The sequence below is a fragment of the Sus scrofa genome, chromosome 1 (genome assembly GCF_054392235.1).
Source record: "Sus scrofa isolate SSC_HxYL_T2T_F1_AM1 chromosome 1, Sscrofa_HxYL_maternal_Yorkshire_Landrace_v2.0, whole genome shotgun sequence".
In the NCBI taxonomy this organism is placed as follows: domain Eukaryota; kingdom Metazoa; phylum Chordata; class Mammalia; order Artiodactyla; family Suidae; genus Sus; species Sus scrofa.
This window is the reverse complement of record NC_139383.1, coordinates 170,467,129-170,484,771: the sequence shown is the minus strand read 5'-3', so window position 1 is coordinate 170,484,771 and position 17,643 is coordinate 170,467,129. Positions and strand designations below refer to the sequence as shown.

General features: G+C 45.0%; 1 protein-coding gene across 10 annotated transcripts in view; it reads right to left on the bottom strand.

Annotated features, from left to right (window-relative positions):
- The window catches only part of LOC146406845 (uncharacterized), a 140,999-nt gene extending 124,158 nt beyond the window's left edge, over positions 1-16,841 (bottom strand). For 2 of the 10 annotated variants that reach the window (XM_084977431.1, XM_084977428.1), the window contains exons 1-2: positions 15,781-15,979; positions 6,626-6,718 (exon numbers count right to left, since the gene is read on the bottom strand). In XM_084977431.1, coding sequence (XP_084833557.1) covers positions 6,626-6,681 — 56 coding nt within the window. In that variant the 5' untranslated portion in view covers positions 6,682-6,718; positions 15,781-15,979. Of the gene's footprint in view, positions 1-6,625; positions 6,719-15,780; positions 15,980-16,751 lie in introns of those variants that run through there. The other 8 variants (XM_084977436.1, XM_084977441.1, XR_014816087.1 and 5 more) reach the window with 7 other exon arrangements.
- Positions 16,842-17,643: the final 802 nt, after the last annotated feature.

Here is a 17,643-nt window from a genome sequence, read left to right as displayed (position 1 = left end):
CCCTGGATTTTTCTTTATGACTGAGAATTCACCAGGAAGGTTCTGCCCCTTCCTCCTTGACTCAGCTCTGTACTTAGCTCCAAGGTGCGAAAGTTCCCAAGGGGCAAAGCTCAGGCTATGGCTCTTGGCTCAGGAGCAAGTAATGTTCAGCCTCTGCAAGCGTAAGAGTCCCCCGCAGGTTGACAAATGACCCCCCTTGGATGTCCTATCCAAAAGCTGTCAAACAATGTTCAGAAGGGCATAATATTTTAATCGGCTTTATTTAAGCATAATTTATACTCAGTAAAATTCATCATTTTAAGTGTGCTGTTTGATGAGTTGCATACCATTACCACAATCAAGATACAGAATATTTCCATCCCCCAAAAGTCCCCCCAACCCTGCTGTGCCTCTTTGAAGTCAATTCCTTCTCCCCACCTGCAGCCCCAACAGCCACCCACTTGCTCTCTCACCACTGGGTTTGTCTTTTCTAGAATTTCATATGAATAGGATCATACTACATTTAGTCTTTTGTGTCCAGCTTCTTTCACTCAGCATAACACTTGTGAGATTCACTGATGTTGTATATATTTGTAGTTCATGCCTTGTTATTGTTGAGTGATATTCCATTGCATGGATTTACCACAATGCCCTTAAGCATTCACCAGCTGGTAGACATTTGGATTGTCCCCAGGTAGAGGGTGCTACAAATAATAATAAGTAGAGTCATTGGGTCATATAGCAAGTATATGTTTAACTTTAAAAGAAATTTTCAGGTGTTCCCTGGTAGCTCAGTAGGTTAGGATCTAGTGTTGTCACTGCTATGGCCCTAGTTATAGCTGTGGCATGAGTTTGATCCCTGACCTGGGAATTTCTGCATGCTGCGGGTATAGAAAATAAAATAAAATAAAATAAATTTTTTAAAGTAAAAGAAACTTTCAAACTTTTCCAAAGTGGCTACCATTTTACATTCCCATCAACAGCCCATGAGTGTCCCAGTAGCTCCACATCCTCACCAACACGTAGCATTGTCAATCTTTCTATTTTTTTGCTTTTCTAGTGGGTGCATAATGTTACCTCAGTGTAGTTTTTTTTATTTTTTTTTTTTTTTTGTCTTTCGTTTTTGTTGTTGTTGTTGTTGTTGTTGTTGTTGCTATTTCTTGGGCCACTCCTGCGGCATATGGAGGTTCCCAGGCTAGGGGTCCAAGCAGAGCTGTAGCCACCGGCCTACGCCAGAGCCACAGCAACGCAGGATCCGAGCCGGGTCTGCAACCTACACCACAGCTCACGGCAACGCCGGATCGTTAACCCACTGAGCAAGGGCAGGGATCGAACCCGCAACCTCATGGTTCCTAGTCGGATTCGTTAACCACTGCGCCACGACGGGAACTCCTCAGTGTAGTTTTAATTTGCATTTTATTAATAATTAATGGTATGGAGCATCTTTTAATGGATTTATTTGCCATCTGTACCTCTTCTAGGGTGAAATTTCTATTTAGATTTTCTGCCCCTTTTTAATCAAGTTGGTTATATTCTTATAACAGAGTTTTAAAGGTGCTTTATATATTCTGAATACAAGTCCTTTATGAGATAGAAGTTTTGCAATTATTTTCTCCCAGCCTGTGGTATGAGAAAGCCATTACATTTTGACAAATAAGAATTTTCTCATTCAGTGTCCCTGGAAATGCAAAGCACTACACAGTGTCTATTGATGTCTGCAGAGCAGCATCCAGCCTGCAGGAGGGGGCAAACACATGCAGCTCCAGAATTCGACCTCAAAAGAAGCTGCTTTCTACTTTCGACCCCATCTCTTGATTTTCTTGCAGTATTTATTCCAGTAATTTTCTTTCCTGTGTTACTTGCTTTCTGTAACTATTACAGTTTTAGGCAGGAACATGTATTTGAACACATATACATGCCTGTGTTTGTTTGCTTATTTATTTAACATCCTCTGTCTTAACTTGAATAATCTGAAAGAGGAGCCTAAGAAAGGCTTGCCTGCCAGTCATTTAAGGGGGAGTGTACCAGGTCCCAAGGAGCAGGAGTGAGAGACAGAGCACTGAAAACCAAAACAAAGATGCATTATCCAGCTGGTCATGCTAAAAGCATCTGGTGTTCAGTAAAGAAGCCTCATGTGATGCTCTCAGAACTGGCTGCCCAAGTGTCTAGAGGGGGATGATGTACTTAGCCGAGAGTCCTGCCACCATTGGTCATGGGGTCCCACTTCTCCCCAGCCCACTCTGGTGATCTGTGTGAGTGTGTGGTAGTTCCATGTCAGGGAAACTCCAGACAATAGTTTCTTGAAGCAAGAGCTGAGAGGAGAAGGCTTCGGAAGAGGCATTCCCGAGCTGTATCAATGGAAAGCTGGGCAAAGCTGAGTGAACCTGGTCCCCATAGCAACAGCTAGAGCATGGGGTGAAGCTAAGAGAAATCTTGATGAAGAGTGGAAAGTTGTGAAAAAGCATGATAAAAAAAACAAAAAAAGAGTATGAGCTAAGGGTAATAAACTGGGATGGTAATGGAGGTGGTTAGCAAGGTCTGTTCCTTTCTCTTCCTCAGTCGTCAGAGGTAAGGATGCTCCATTCTTCCGGATCTGGGAAGGACACTTCTCACATGAGGGTCTTATGAGCTTCTTTCAGGGAAGATGAGGAAGTTCGGAAAAGTCCTTCTTTTTTTCTTTTTTGGTTGCCCTGCAGCATATGGATTTCCCAGGCCAGGGATCGGATCTGAGCCATAGCTGCAACCTATGCCACAGCTATGGCAACACCAGATCCTTTAATCCACTGTGCCTGACCAGGGATCAAACCTGCATCCTAGCCCTCCAGAGATGCTGCTGATCCTGTTGGGCCACAGCAGGAACTCCAGAGAAGTCCTTCTTGCACTACTAACACGGTTTTATATTTCCAGCAGAAATTCTTGTCTTTTCTGGGAGGGGGGGGAGCCACACTCTCTGCCTGAGAACATTCCCTGAGCCAGGAACTGAATCTGTGCCCCAGCAGCAACTGGAGTCACAGCAGTAACAATGCCAGATTCTTAACACACTGAACTACCAGGGAACTCCAGAAATTCTTTTCTATAGGTCTAGTGTTTTAGTAACTCAATGGATACTACGAGGCTTCTTTTCAGATGGGAACTTTCTCCTTTATATCTCCTCCCAAAGAGTGAACAAGTCAGAGAAGCTGGTCCAGAAAAGAAGTTAAGAGATATCAGTATAACATCCAGAGGTTGAATCAGGAGCAATTAGGAACAATTTCCATGAGAGTGGCTTTGTTGCGTTTTTGCTATTTGGGGCTCACTCTGAAATTGAGAAGCAGAGATGTTCAGTTACAGCAGGAAAGAAACAGAGGATCTTCATGTCTCTACGTAGATAGGGGTTTGTTTGCTTTTCCTAACTTTCCACTTTTGTGTTTGGTCACTAGCACATTGAAGCATTCAATCTCAGCCAATCACTTGACAGGTGAATACTGTAACAACCCAGTTTATGCAATAGTCTGCCTCCAGACAGACAGACAGACAGACAGATTTTGCATGGCAGATTTTGCATGACAGATTTAGCAAAAGTCATAACTACTGCTCTATTAACATCCTGTATTGTAAAGGTGCAGAGCCTAAAACACAAACATGCACGTGTAGAACAGACTAAAATAGTTTGTACTCTTGAAGTCCCCAAAAGATTTCACATGCGATGGAAGAGGAATGCTGCCACTTCTTAAAGATTTAGCACTGTATGTTTTACCCTCAGTCAGTCGTCTTAGGTTTCCAAAAGGCCCTCCATTCCTGTTCTTTCTGAGTGGCTTTTTGGACAAGATTGGAAAGAGAGGAGGATAAAGACAGAAACACTTTGGAAATAACAAGAGTTGGTACCAGGAGAAACCTCACAGGAGCCCCATAATCCTGAAAACAAAAAGCCTTGCTCCTGGGAGCTGCTGCCTCCCCTTAGCCCTTGCACCATGGAATTAATCTACGCTCCAGCTTAGCGTTACGTTTTCATGCATAATGCAACCGCTTCTACTTATCTAACATGCGGCAAGCACCTTCTGGAACAATTTGTATGGGTCAGATTTGCATTAGTCACGCCTTGGGGACTGGGAAGCAGTTGATCAGATGCCCTGTTTTGAGTCTCCACTTAGCCTCTCTGTATAATACCAGAAAGGACTGGAAATTTTTGTTCCTAAGAGTTTTCTGATAGTTATGAACGACCTTATGAAAAATTATCCATCCGCCTGTTTATTTTTAACTACCATATTAAACATTCCAGCAGAAAAACACAAGATCAACAACCACCCCCCCACTCTCCCCCATCCCGCATCCCCCATCCCCCATCCCCCCATCCCCTCCCTGCCCAAGGTCCAGTGCCTGCTTCCTAGTTGGAGTTCTAGAACTGTTTAGAAGCTGCAAGCTGCCAAATCCCACAGCATTAATGTCCTGGGAAGGCGCAGAGGACACTGTCCCTGGGGAACCCCTCTCCTGGGTTTGGAGGCTTGTGCACTCTTTCAGGCGAAAGGAAACACATATTAGCCAGATACAGCCAGACTGCTCAGAAGCTGTAAAAGATTCCCAGTAGAGCTCCTTAAAGCTTTTCTGACTGATCTTGGACTTCAAGGTTATGCCCAAGCAAACTGCACCAGAAATCGATGTGTTCCAAGGAGGCCAGCACTTCACCAGAATCACACCAGTCCAGACCTTGGACAGATCTGTTCCAGAAGCAGAGAGAAGAACCACAAGACTTCGGTTCCCAGGGTCTAAACCCGGCCTATGGGTTCCTGGGACCCTCAGCTGGGTCAGAGTCTCAGGAGGGGAGGGGAGGAGTAGAAGGGACTCGTTTTCCCTCTGCTAACTGGTATACTGCCTTTCCCGCTATTAGCTAAACATTCCAAGCAACTATCCAAGTAAAAATCAGCGTTAAATGAAAAGGGCGAGACTTTGATTCCATGCCTGGAAAGGTCATTACCAAAGGAGATGCGACGGCCTGACACTTTATCACATCTCTGTGTCCACAGGCTCCTGATAACATACACATATTCTCTTCTCTTAAATCTCTTAAAATTCAGTGAGATCTGGGCTCACAGATTTGCTGGATCAGCGGAGAAAGTGGACCTGGGAAGAAGCTCAGATGGCATATAGAAAACAGCCCCTCTTCTCTGATCTATGCCAATTTAAGATGGAGAAGTGTTAGCAATTCCTGAAAACCTCTGCCCTGGAGAACCTCAGATGGAAACAGAAAAATTAAGGGGACTTTGGACGATGGCTCCCAGGAGAAGTCTGGGAAATGACCAGGTCAGGTATTTGCTAAGCTATTTAATGAGGCTGCATAAGCAATAAGAAGAGGTTGATAGGGTTTTAGTGTCACTGAGGTTTCCAAGGCGAATTAAAGAAAGCAGTGAAGTAAGAGGAGAGTGGATTTAAAAATTAACCTGTGTGTGAATGTACTATGTTCAGAACAGGAATTAAAAAGCAAACAAGGATTAATTGATCCCCTCCTTCCCCAGAAGCAGGGCACTGGCATTTCAGGAGCACAATCGATTGGTTGAGCGACTAGGTAATTAAACCAGGAAGCTGATCAATACTCAGGAGCTGGGATTTAGATACCCACTGACAAGCTAACAGAGGAATCTAGAAGGGAGCAGGCCATTTGGTCCAGGCAGGACTGGATCTTAAAAGCTTCTGGGTTTAAGAAAAAAAAAAAAAAAAAAAAAAAAAAAAAAAAAAAACCTCTTTTGCTCTCTTTTGCTTTAAAAACTCCTTTGATTCAGTATTAACCCCAAATAAGGATCCCCACTCAGAGTAGATCTGTTGGTGGCAGGTGACAGATGGAAAGGACCCAATTTGTGATTACACAGTTCACTTATGCAACTGCAATTAAACTGCCTGTGAAGTTCACGTAGCTAAATAAAAATTACAACCAAGTTACTTATTAGCTACCTCGAACCTGCCACCCTAAGAGTTGGAGGGTTGGTGAGCAAGCCAGTTTCCAGGCGAGCTGGAGTGATCTGCCCTGTTATCTGTGCATTCTTAAATCATAGGTGCTGAGCATCCTGTGTGTGGCTGAACAACCAGAGCTGCCCAGAGATGTCTCAAGGTGAATCAGATTAGTAGACCTACCAGCCACCTGCCAAGATTCTTAGGTCCTGGTTGGAGAAACCCGATCTAACTTTCCTACAAATAAGTGATGGGCCCCAGGACCTTCTCTTCTGCACCCACTAGATCCAGGCAAAGGACAAAGGCAGAAGTCAAAGGGGCTTTCTTCAAAGCACAGGGAAGGGGGAAGCCCAGGTATAGGAGAGGGCTTAGGGCAAAGATACTGTCAACGTTGTTTCATCTGTTACTGCTATTTGTCCGTCTTGAGATTCTCTGGGGAAGAGACAGAGTGGAAGGAAAATCTAGAGGCAACAGCTCACAATTGGCACAGTGACCATGGCTACCTCTCAAGCACACATTTGGGATTTCCCAGATTCCTGCAGCTTCTGGAGGAGATGGTTTCTCCCACACCTTTCTTGACAATTCATGGATTCTCTAGATACATAAGCAGTTTGGTTCTCTGGCTGGGAAAAATGAAGATGACCTTGGAGCAAAGGACTCTTGGAGACACAAATGGCTAAAACACACCAGAGAAGGCAACTAATTTTGCCCAAGGAGAGATACTTACAGGGTATGAGCAAGTGAATTGTATCTTGGAGGATCCATGTAAAATTCTGGAGTCATTCGTAGAGACAGAAAGTAGAACAGTGGTTACCAGGAGCTGGAGGGAAGGGAGATGGGGAGTCAGTGTCGAATGGACACAAAGTTTCAGTATGAGATAATGAAAAAGTTCTGGAGATGTTCCTGTTGTGGCTCAGTGGGTTAAGAACCCGACTAGTATCCATGAGGATTTGGGTTCAATCCCTGGCCTCACTCAATGGGTCAAGGATCCAGTGTTGCCATGAACTGTGGTGTAGGTCACAGATGCAGCTTGGATCCTGCATTGCTGTACCTGTAATGTAGGCCAGCATCTGCAGCTCCCATTCGACCCCTAGCCTGGGAACCTCCATATGCTAAGGATGTGGCCCTAAAAAAAGCAAAAAGAAAAAAAAAGAAAAAAGAAAAGGTTCAGGAGATGGGTAGTGGTGATGGCAGCACAACTGTGTGAATGTATTTAATGCCCCTGAACTGTACGCTTAAAAATAGTTAAAATGTCAATTCTATGTTGGGTGTATTACCATAATAAAAATAAACTTGAGTCAGTGATGACAGTGTAATTTCCTGTGTACTTCATATGCATAAACGTAGTCTACTATTAAGTTTTCTCCATGTTTAAACAAAATTGCTAAGGGAAGGTAAAGAGATAAATTAGGAGTTTCAGATTAGCAGATACAAACTACCAAGTATAAAATAAATAAGAAGGCTCTACTGTATACCACAGGCAACTGTATTCAATATCTTGTAATAAACTAGAATGGTAAAGAAAAACAAACAAACGAAAAGCACTGCTGAGGGACACCGGAAAGACAAAGACTTCAAGGTGTCTGATATGTACCTATAGCTATTCAAGCTCAAGGTGTTCCTGTGAAACGTTTCCCAAAGAACACATCAGCCTAGGTCCCTGTGTCTTCAGCCTGCTGTGTTTGCATCTGTCTGTGTGCCCTGAGCCCTCCCTGTGCCCAGGCGGGTTAGCCAAAGAGCCAGAGCTTGTCTTCTTGACCCCTAGTCACCTCTGCCCTTTCTGCTTTTCTTAGCCAATCACCATTCTCTTTTCTTTCCTGATTCCAGGATAGAATCTAATACGTTCATTCACACTGAGGTATAAGGGTTTAAGAAGATTTATATGGCCCACCCAGGAATATTCACATTGTGCCTGGAAGGTAAGCTTTGAGCAAAAAGAGTTAAAATACAGAGGAGTTCCCGTTGTGGCTCAGTGGGTTACAATCAGTATCCATGAGGATGTGGGTTCCATCCCTGGCCTTGCCTAGTGGGTTAAGAATCCGGTGTTGCCATGAGCTGTGGTATAAGTTGAAGATGTGGCTTGGATCCCACATTGCTGTGGCTGCGGCATAGGTCCGGCAGCTGTAGCTCCGACTAGACCCCTAGCCTGGGAACCTCCATATGCTGTGGGTTCAGCCCTGAAAGCCCCCCCAAAAAAGGAAAAGAGTTAAAATACAGAAATGGAAATAGAATTTGCAACCTCTTCAACTCTTTCCCCCAAGCTGGATTTTTATGCCTCAGAATTGGATCCTGCCTGACTGCCTCAGATAACCTTAGAAATGTCTTTTCTGAACTCTCATTCCCTGGTCAATTCCTTTGTCCTGGGCTACTTTCAGCAGCCCAGACCATGCTCTCACCAATCAGCCCTCTTGGCCAGAGCCCCATGCCAAGTTAAGTTGCTCATTGGGCACAGGAATGTCTCCAAGGCACCTTTTAAATCTGCCAAGGCCAATTTAGAAACAGAAAGCTGAAGCCAAATAGAAAAGTTGGGGGAGTACTTGTAGAGAACAGAGCTGGCCTGGGCCTGAAAGGAGTTTATTACTAATCCAATGAGTGGCTCCAACCAAACAAGACCACATGGACGTTGGCAAAGAGCACAAGGAAAGTTCTATCTTCACTCAAGCCTGTAGCCTGTCCTAGAACAAAGGAGCAAAGGTTCCTTAAACATAAACACAGCTGACTCTCCGGAGGGAAAGATAGTCTTTCTTTATATCTGCAAAGCCAGAACCAGTGGGGGCTGGGCCCAGGAATCTGTATTTTTCACAAGGCTCCCCGGGAGAGTTGATGGTCTCAATGAAAGTGATGACAAATAAAAAGCCAGAATAGGGTGGTTTGTGTTCGCTTTTGTTCTGCGGTGTTATGGATATCAACAATAAAGAATGTGATAGTCATCTTATTTATTGACATATTTCTTAAAACAGCAGAAAGATGCTGAGAGAGGACACTCTGCTCAACAAGACAGCTCCAGATGACCCACAAAGCACCTGTTGTTTCACAGTCAAAGAGTTACCAAGTGTCAGCAGTGACAAGTCCAATGAAAATACGTTCTACGGCTTTGGTTTCCCTTGACTTTGCCCCGATGCATGGAAAACCCTTTTACCCAAGCTAAGTTGTAGGGCAGAAGACCCTTTTTGTTTCTGAATGTGGGGCAAGATTTGGGAATAAAATTGAAGGCTGCAAATAGAAGGGAGGCTCCAAGGAAGCCTGAAACCTGGAGAGTAAGCTATGGGGACACCTTGGAATTCTACACCGAACAGACCTCAGATTTAGGGGAGAGGCTGATCCCAGAACAGAGAAGGGTTCCTCTCTCATGTACAGAGTCAGTGTCAGTCAGCACCGTCTTAGGCTGTCAGTGCTGCTATAACAGAATATCACAAACCAGGTGGCTTGTAAACAGCAGAAATGTATTTCTCACAGTTCTGGAGGCTGGAAATCTGAGATCAGGTGCCAGCATGGTTGGGTGAGCACCCTCTTCTAGGTCACAGACTTCTATCTTACGCAGCAGAAGGAGAGAAAAAGCTCTTTAGGGTCTCCTTTATACGGGCACTAATCTCATTCCTGAGGGCTCCACCCTCATGACCTAATCACCTCTCAGAGGCCCCCTAATACCACCACCTATGAGGATTAGGATGTCAACATATGAATCTGGGGTGGATACGAGCATGCAGACTGTAGCAGCACCCATAATGCAGGTGAAAGCCCCCAGCCCTCACCCCTGTGAAGGGCCAATCCAGCTCATCTAGGGGCAGCTACCACACAATCGCTCACAGTTGGTTTCTTCCCCCTGACTCCCTTTCCCTTTACATCAAACCTGTTTGTTGTCTCCCCCAACCTCCGATTTCTCCCAGTCATCCAACCTCAACACCTTTGAGCTGATGAAGTGTAATGAAGAGAGAAATTGACTCAGGTTCTGAAAACTTGAATCTAGATGCCATGCGACTTTGAGCAAGTCAATATTTTATAGTTCTGTGCCTTCGTTTCTAATAACTGCCTAACACACTCCAATGGGCTATTGTGGGAATCAAGTGAGTGAAATGCACTTTGTATATTTCCATGTACATACAGTGTTGTTTTGACATAACCTCTCTTGCTCCCGTATGTGATCGGCCACCAAGTCCTGCTGATTCTGCTTTCTTTGAGGTCCCTCCCATACATTTCTACTCTTCCATTTTATGGCTACCACTGCCTTCCTATCCTGTGCCTTCAAGTTGACCTGAACCTAGCGCTCAGGCAGCCTTCAGCAGTTGGAAGAAGTGAGGGCCATAAGTCTCCTTTCCCACTGCCTCTGGCCAGGTGTCTGTCACTATCAAAGCAAGTTTATTTTTTATTATTATTATTATTTTGTCTTTTCTAGGGCTACATCCGTGGCATATGGCTGTTCCCAGACTAGGGGTCTAATCAGAGCTGTAGCTGCCAGCCTACATCACAGCTCATGGCAATGCCGGATCCTTAACCCTCTGAGAGAAGCCAGGGATCGAACCCATAAGCGCATGGTTCCTAGTCGGATTCGTTAACCACTAAGCCATGACGGGAACTCCTCAAAGCAAGTTTAGAGCCGAATTCTGACATGCAGAGATACTTATCAGCCAGTAGAAACAAACATCAGACCGCCTAGTCTGTGAGCTCGGCAAAGTCCCAACTCTCCCTCCCTTCACTGGAAGCAGATGTGACAAGAAGCTAGCAGCAAGATTCAGTTAATTGGTCAGATGACAGCATTCTCCTTAAGCAGAGAGACACAGGGTCTAGTGGAATTCTAAGGCCTGGAGGCCATTCCAAAGGACATGAACTGCTTATTTATACTCTGTTCCTGCGAAGGTGAGGATGCCTGTCCAATTTGTCTTCAACAAACATGACTCAGTTCACCAATGAAAAAAATAATATCTAACACTCAGTACATGAATTAAAATACCTTCTGATGTTCACTAGAAATATATCTAACTGAAGTGTTATAGTGCCAACCTCTTGCAACATAACCCTTCAATAAACCAAAAGTATTAGGAAACTTCAAAGGTTAAATAACTATGCTTAGGGTAACAATTAAATAAACTTAAGTACACATTCTCATCACACTGTTTAACAGAGTTCTTTAAAAAAAATATATTATAGGAGTTCCTATCATGGCTGAGCAGAAACAAATTCAACTAGAAACCATGAAGTTGTGAGTTTGATCCCTGGCCTCACTCAGTGGGTTAAGGATTCAGTATTGCTGTGAGCTGTGGCGTAGGCCAGCAGCTATAGCTCTGATTAGACCCCTAGCCTGGGACCCTCCATATGCCATGGGTGTGGCCCTAAAAAAGCCAAAAATAAAATAATAAAAAATACTATAGGAGTTCCCGTTGTGGCGCAGTGGTTAACGAATGCGACTAGGAACCATGAGGTTGTGGGTTCGGTCCCTGTTCTTACTCAGTGGGTTAACGATCCGGCGTTGCCGTGAGCTGTGGTGTAGGTTGCAGACGCGGCTTGGATCCCGCGTTGCTGTGGCTCTGGCGTAGACTGCCGGCTACAGCTCCGATTGGACCCCTAGCCTGGGAACCTCCATATGCCGCGGGAGCGGCCCAAGAAATAGCAAAAAGACCAAAAAAAAAAAAAAAAAAAAAGATACTATAGATAATATATCAATGCCACACATAGACTTCCACTTCTCTGTGTCAAATTGTCCTTCCTTCTTGTTTGAACATGCCTTCTCTTCCTCTGACCCCACGTAAGCCCTGATAATAATCCTTTATCCCTTAATAATGCAAAATCACCTTTCCATTCATTTATTCAGTAAACACTTGAACCCCTAACACAACCAAAAACTATGCAAGCCAGGAGGGTAGGGCTAAGAAAAAGGTGCCCTGACTTCAGGAAGCTCTCTTTCATGCTGAGAAGCAAACACTGGAACTGCAGTAATAACACTAGATGTGCACAGTTTACAATGGGAGCACAAAGTAGACCCTCAGGAGAGGGAAAAGTTCTGAGGAAGTTTCCTTCCAGAGGAATTCCGTGATGACTGAGCCTTAGAGAAAGATTGGTGGCTTAGGTTGTTCATTCTTTTTGTTTTCTCTCTCTCTCTCTGTCTTTTTTTTTTTTTTGCCGGGCTCATAGCATGTGGAAGTTCCTGGGCCAGGGATGGAACCCTCACCACAGCAGCAAACAGAGCCAAAACCATGACAACACTGGATCCCTAACCTGCTGAGTCACCAAGGAACTCCAGGTTGCGCATTCTGGGTAGAGAACACACAAACACAAATCCAATAATATTAGCTAAACTCTATTAAACTTCTGCTCTTTGCCAGGCACTCTTCAAGGTACATCACCTATGTTATTTCATTTATTGCTCATACTAACACTTGGAGATGGATACTCTTATTATCTCCATTGTACAGATGAAAAACTCAGGCTTGGAGAAATTAAATCACTGGCCTAAGGTCACACAGCTAGGAAGTGGCAGACTTTGGATTCAAACCCAGGACTTTATGAGTCCTAAGATATTACTTTATCCTCCATTTAGCAAAGACAGGCAAACAACTGAGTGGGCTTGAAATGTATTTTCCAGACAGCCTAGTGCAATCAAGTGGGTGAAGTAAGTCAGCCAGAAAGTGATTCCTTTTCTCATCAAGAGTGTTAGTGCCTGAGTCAATCACACTTCTCTGTTTCTACCAGAGTTAAACACACAGTAGGGGCTCAAAAAGTGAGTGACTATGCTTAAAGAGCAAGAATTTCTGGAATACATTGCTGCCACAAACACTGCCTGGGTAGTGACTGGCCCCTTCTTTCCAAAATGAACTGGTTTCCTTTTAAAAATAGAGCTTCCAACATGCCCAACATCAACAGAGATTTGCATGTCTTCCATGAGTCCTGCCCTGGTTCCAGCAGGAAATTCTGCAGGGAATAAAGCAGACAAGAGCCCTTCTGTTAGGGAGCTTAAAACAACTGTCTCCTAATTTGACCTCTCTGGTTCCCAAAAAATGCCAAGGAAGTACCAAGCAGCAGTCACAGCAGCTCTGACTGTGGGCATCCCCAGAGTCATAGGAACTGTACCCTTGTGTGCTCCCAGCATCTTGAGCCCATGCTCAGTCCCACTTGACAACTGCCAATCCCTCAGTCTTGTCATCACTGATAGGTCCCCACCCCAAAGCGGGCCTAGAACAGTCACTGGCCATGGAGAGTTTATCCAGGGCACATCCTCTGACTTTCCAATGTGGCCCTAGCACCTGCTGATCCCGGCTTCGCCACCCAGATGACTGTATGCTTTGGCCTAGGAGGTCAGCTTGGGCAAGGTGGCAGGATTTTTTCCTTCAGAAGAATGCCCCTTTATTCAAACTCCACTCTGCAGGATTGTCTGCTGTGCCAAAAACCCAAAATGAACAAGGAAACCAAAAAAAAAAAAAAAAACTTGAAAACAGCATTCTGATGTGAAGTCTAGTTGTCAGATTACTTGCCTTTCCTACTCCAAACCCCAAACATGCGGACTATAGTTGTGTGTGAGCAAAGGTGGGCCTGGGAAAGCCGGGGGGCTGGGTGTCTTCTCTCTTCCCAGCAGTGTGGTGGGGCAAAATGAGGAGAGACTGTGAACCAAGTGTTCACACAGTGGGTGGGACAGAGGCAAGCCAATTAGAAAGGGCCTTGCATGGTGGCCTGTTATAGGACCATACAGACCCAAGGCTCATGTTTCTATAGGAAGTGGCCTATCTCTCCTGCCCACTCCATGGGCTCAACTTGCTGAGCTAGCCAAGGCCTCAGCCCCCACACTGCACTCCCCTCCCCAACCCCAGGCCTGCAGCCCACATCCTGCCTTCCATACAGACCTGACCTTGTCCCCAAACACCTCACTCCTGCTTCCCCCATGGAGAAGCCAACTGTTCCTGCCAGAGCCTCCCTCCTGGGGTTTCAGGAGTCAGAGGAGTCTGTGAATCTACCATGCCAGCTTCTCCCAGCCTTAGCCTTGAGACCCAGGCACCCCATCCACTCTGGGTCCAGCCCTTGGCTTGGACCAGACTCATTGACAGATTTTGACAAAAAGGTGCATCCTGGACTCAGAGCTGTTTAGGGTGCCTGACACACACACACACACACACACACACACACACACACACACACACACACACCCAGCAGTGTGATCTGACAGCCACCTTGGCCTCAGCCCAGGAGCCAAAGACTTTCTGTAAGAAGTCAGATAGTCAATATTTAGGCTTTGCTGGTCTCATAACTCTCTGTCCCATATTCCTTGGTTCTGTTTTATTAATCCTTTAAAACTTATCAAGGCCATGGGCCAGATTTGGCCCACAGTTGGCCAACACTTTTGCCATGTGACCTCTGCATTTGTCAGATCCAGTGCAGGTAGCATCATGATCTCCTCAGGAGGTGTCCTGATGTTCAAACAAGCTGCTCCCAAGTGGTGACCCTCCCTGGGTTATGATGATATCATGATCCAACCAGCAAACATCCATGATCATAATTAATCAAGAAGGAGCAGGGTTTTCTATTTTACAAAAAAAAAAAAAAAAATAGAATTCCTTATCAAAATAGACGAGCTCAGCAATTTTTTTTTTTTTTTTTTTTTTTTGGTCTTTTTGCCATTTCTTGGGCTGCTCCCGTGGCATATGGAGGTTCCCAGGCTAGGGGTCTAATCGGAGCTGTAGCTGCCAGCCTACTCCAGAGCCACAGCAACATGGGATCCAAGCCGCGTCTGCAACCTACACCACAGCTCACGGCAACGCCGGATCATTAACCCACTGAGCAAGGGCAGGGACCAAACCCACAACCTCATGGTTCCTAGTCAGATTCGTTAACCACTGCGCCACAACGGGAACTGCCAGTTTTTTAAATAATAGTTTTTAATAACAACCAGCGTACTAATCTTGGTTCCCAGTCACTGAGGACCTGCTAAGTGTCATGTTCTATGTGGTTTGATTCACATGTGTTTTCTACTTGGATTCCTTAGTGACTGAGGTCACCATGTCACTTGGGATTGAAATAAATCTAACTTAAATTCTGTGGGAAGGTCAAGATTCTAGCAAGTTCCCAGGCAAGTTCCAGCAACTCCTCAAGTCTCTCTGGGCTCTGCATTTCCTCTGTCTCTCTCTCTCTGTCTCCTTCCACTGCCCCTGTTTACCCCGAGACCTAGGACACACTTATTCCCTGTGATTTTTCTTCCAAGTACATTCATCCAGTAGCTTTGTGTTGAAGCAGACCTCACTGAAGGTTTAAGACAATGGAGAGACCCATCTTGAAGTAGCAATCCCAACATTACCTTATCTATGCCCCTGAGCATGAGTCATCCCATTTTCCAAGTCTTTTGGCCATCCTGTCAAATATCAAGGGTTTCCCACTGGGCACATTTCTCCTGGGCCCCCTCCCTTGCAGGATGCTCAATGCTATGAGGGGATTGCCCTGGTGAGAGACAACGAATTTCCAGGTTTGTATACAGTCACACGACTCTGGATTTTTCTATTTAACTTCCGTCTTTAGAGCCAATGTTTGACGGTCCTCTAGCCAGGGTAGGATGCAGTGATGGATGCTGAAACGTCTGTAATAGGCTCTAGGATGCATACAACTACCTTTTCATCAGTCAGAAGATGTCCTGCCCATATACAAGTTTGGGAAGCACACCTTTCAATTTCCTGAGGAAGTCCTTGTACAAACTGAAATTGAATACAACCATTCTTTTGGCATCCAGAGACCATTAACACCGAGCCTAGAGTCAGAAACAATTTTCTCAGAGTACCTGCATCTCTTCCTGTATAAAACATTTCACCTACAAATTCAAACACACATGCGTGTACACACACACACACACACACACACACAGAGTCAATATCTCCTAACAGACACTTAGGGTGCCTTTCAGATAGTTCTTACCTCTTCATCTGCAGCAGAGCTTAGCAGAATTTCCAAACAGAAGAGAGAAACTTTCTAGGAGACTTAGAATAGCTGGAGGAGATGTGCAGAGTTCACGCTCTTCCAGCTGCTCCTCAGGAAAACCTCTCCATCAATCTGGGTCTTCACTTCAGCACATGCTGGGCTCCCCCTGGAAGTCAGAAAGCTTCTTTGGCTTTCTGTGCAGATGATCTCATGGTCTTTATTTATGGCCATTTAACAGCCAGAGCAATAGCACAGAGCCCAAAAATAACAAGTCATTTTTTTTCTAAAGAGAAGACAACTGTCTTTTCCTGGATAATCACTTTCTAGCTTCTGTGTGACAATCTTACATTCAGAGAATCGCCACCATTTTGGCACCAGAGAAAGAGAGAGCCATCTGGCCCCTCTGGTGCATCCTTGGCTTGAACCTCTGGGGCCATTGTTACCATCCTTTGGGAGGCCTAATGCATAGCCAGTCCCTAGTGGATGAAAACAGAGAGCGGGTAATAAGTTGGAGTTTGTGATGGGAGGAAAGAGGTGAGCATTCAAAACCGTCCCTTTGAATAAGCCAGCACAGCTATAAGTCCCAGTTTCAGGGTATGTGGAAGGTGGGATATAGGAAATCTGGTCACTGTCTTGTGATGGAGGAGCACAGTTTATATAGATGTCTCTGTGTGCTGCACCTTCTGAGCGGATGGTTCTTGGCCCAGGTCAAGGTTCTATGGTTGAAGGGGCAATGATTTTCCCAGTAGGGGAAGAAGAGAATAACTTTCTGTGAGAAAGCAATGTGTAGAAAGGATAGCTTTGAAATAAATGTTTCAGAGAAGCCAGATCCACAGGGGCAGGTGTCTACAAATAATTGGTTTAGTGCATTGGCAATTAGCCAGTACAGAAAAGCTGCTATAGAAGATGGTGTTGCTTGGCACACAAGAGCAGTATCGTTTTTAGGTGACAGTTCCCTGAAAACCCACCTATTTCTTGACAGCCAGGCTCCCCGCAGAGGAAAGAGGAAGTGTCTCCTTCCAGTAGCCCCTGGAGTTCTCAGAAACCAGTGTGGACTTGTTTTTTATGTTCTTTGCTGGGCTTTATCTGTGTGCTTTCCAGACATAGCCTGGGTTGGCTCTGGAATGGACTCATGGCTACAGGAAAAATAATAATAAGCTGAAATTGGCACAACATTGTAAGTTAACTCTAATTTTTTTAAAAAGTCAGGGAGTTCCTGTTGTGGCTCAGCAGGTTAAGAACCCAACTAGTATCCATGAGTTTTTGGGTTTGATCCCTTGCCTAGCTCAGTGGTAAGAGGATCTGGAGTTGCCATGAGCTGTGGAGTATGTTGCAGATATGGCTCGGATCTGGCGCATTGCTGTGCCTGTGGCTGGCAGCTGTAGCTCTGATTTGACCCCTAGCCTGGGAACCTCCATATGCCACACATGCAGCCCTAACAAGAAAAAAAAATAATAAAATAGAAAATAAATGAAAAGTTAAGTAAAATTAAAAAGTTATCATAAGCTGATTCCATCTGCTGTGACCCTGGATCCTAATGATTCAAACACCGGCCAGGGTATCAGGCATCAGCATGAAGGGCCACCCCTGCCACCAGGTACAGCAACTCCCTCAATGAAAGAGAAAATACACTGTTTGAGGACGTGCTTCATTGCCTCTTTACCTGGTGACGTAGGGGCTAATTTTACCTGTGAAATCTCATCATGTGTGATTCCTTTCTCCTTGCTCATTGGACTACAGGTGAAAAACGATTGTACCTTTGTGATCACCATCACCGTGGGGCAGGGCCAGGGGAGTCTTGCCTCAGCTGAAGTAAGGATTTGGACTGGTAAAGAGGTCAGAAGAGCAGAGAATGGGAGT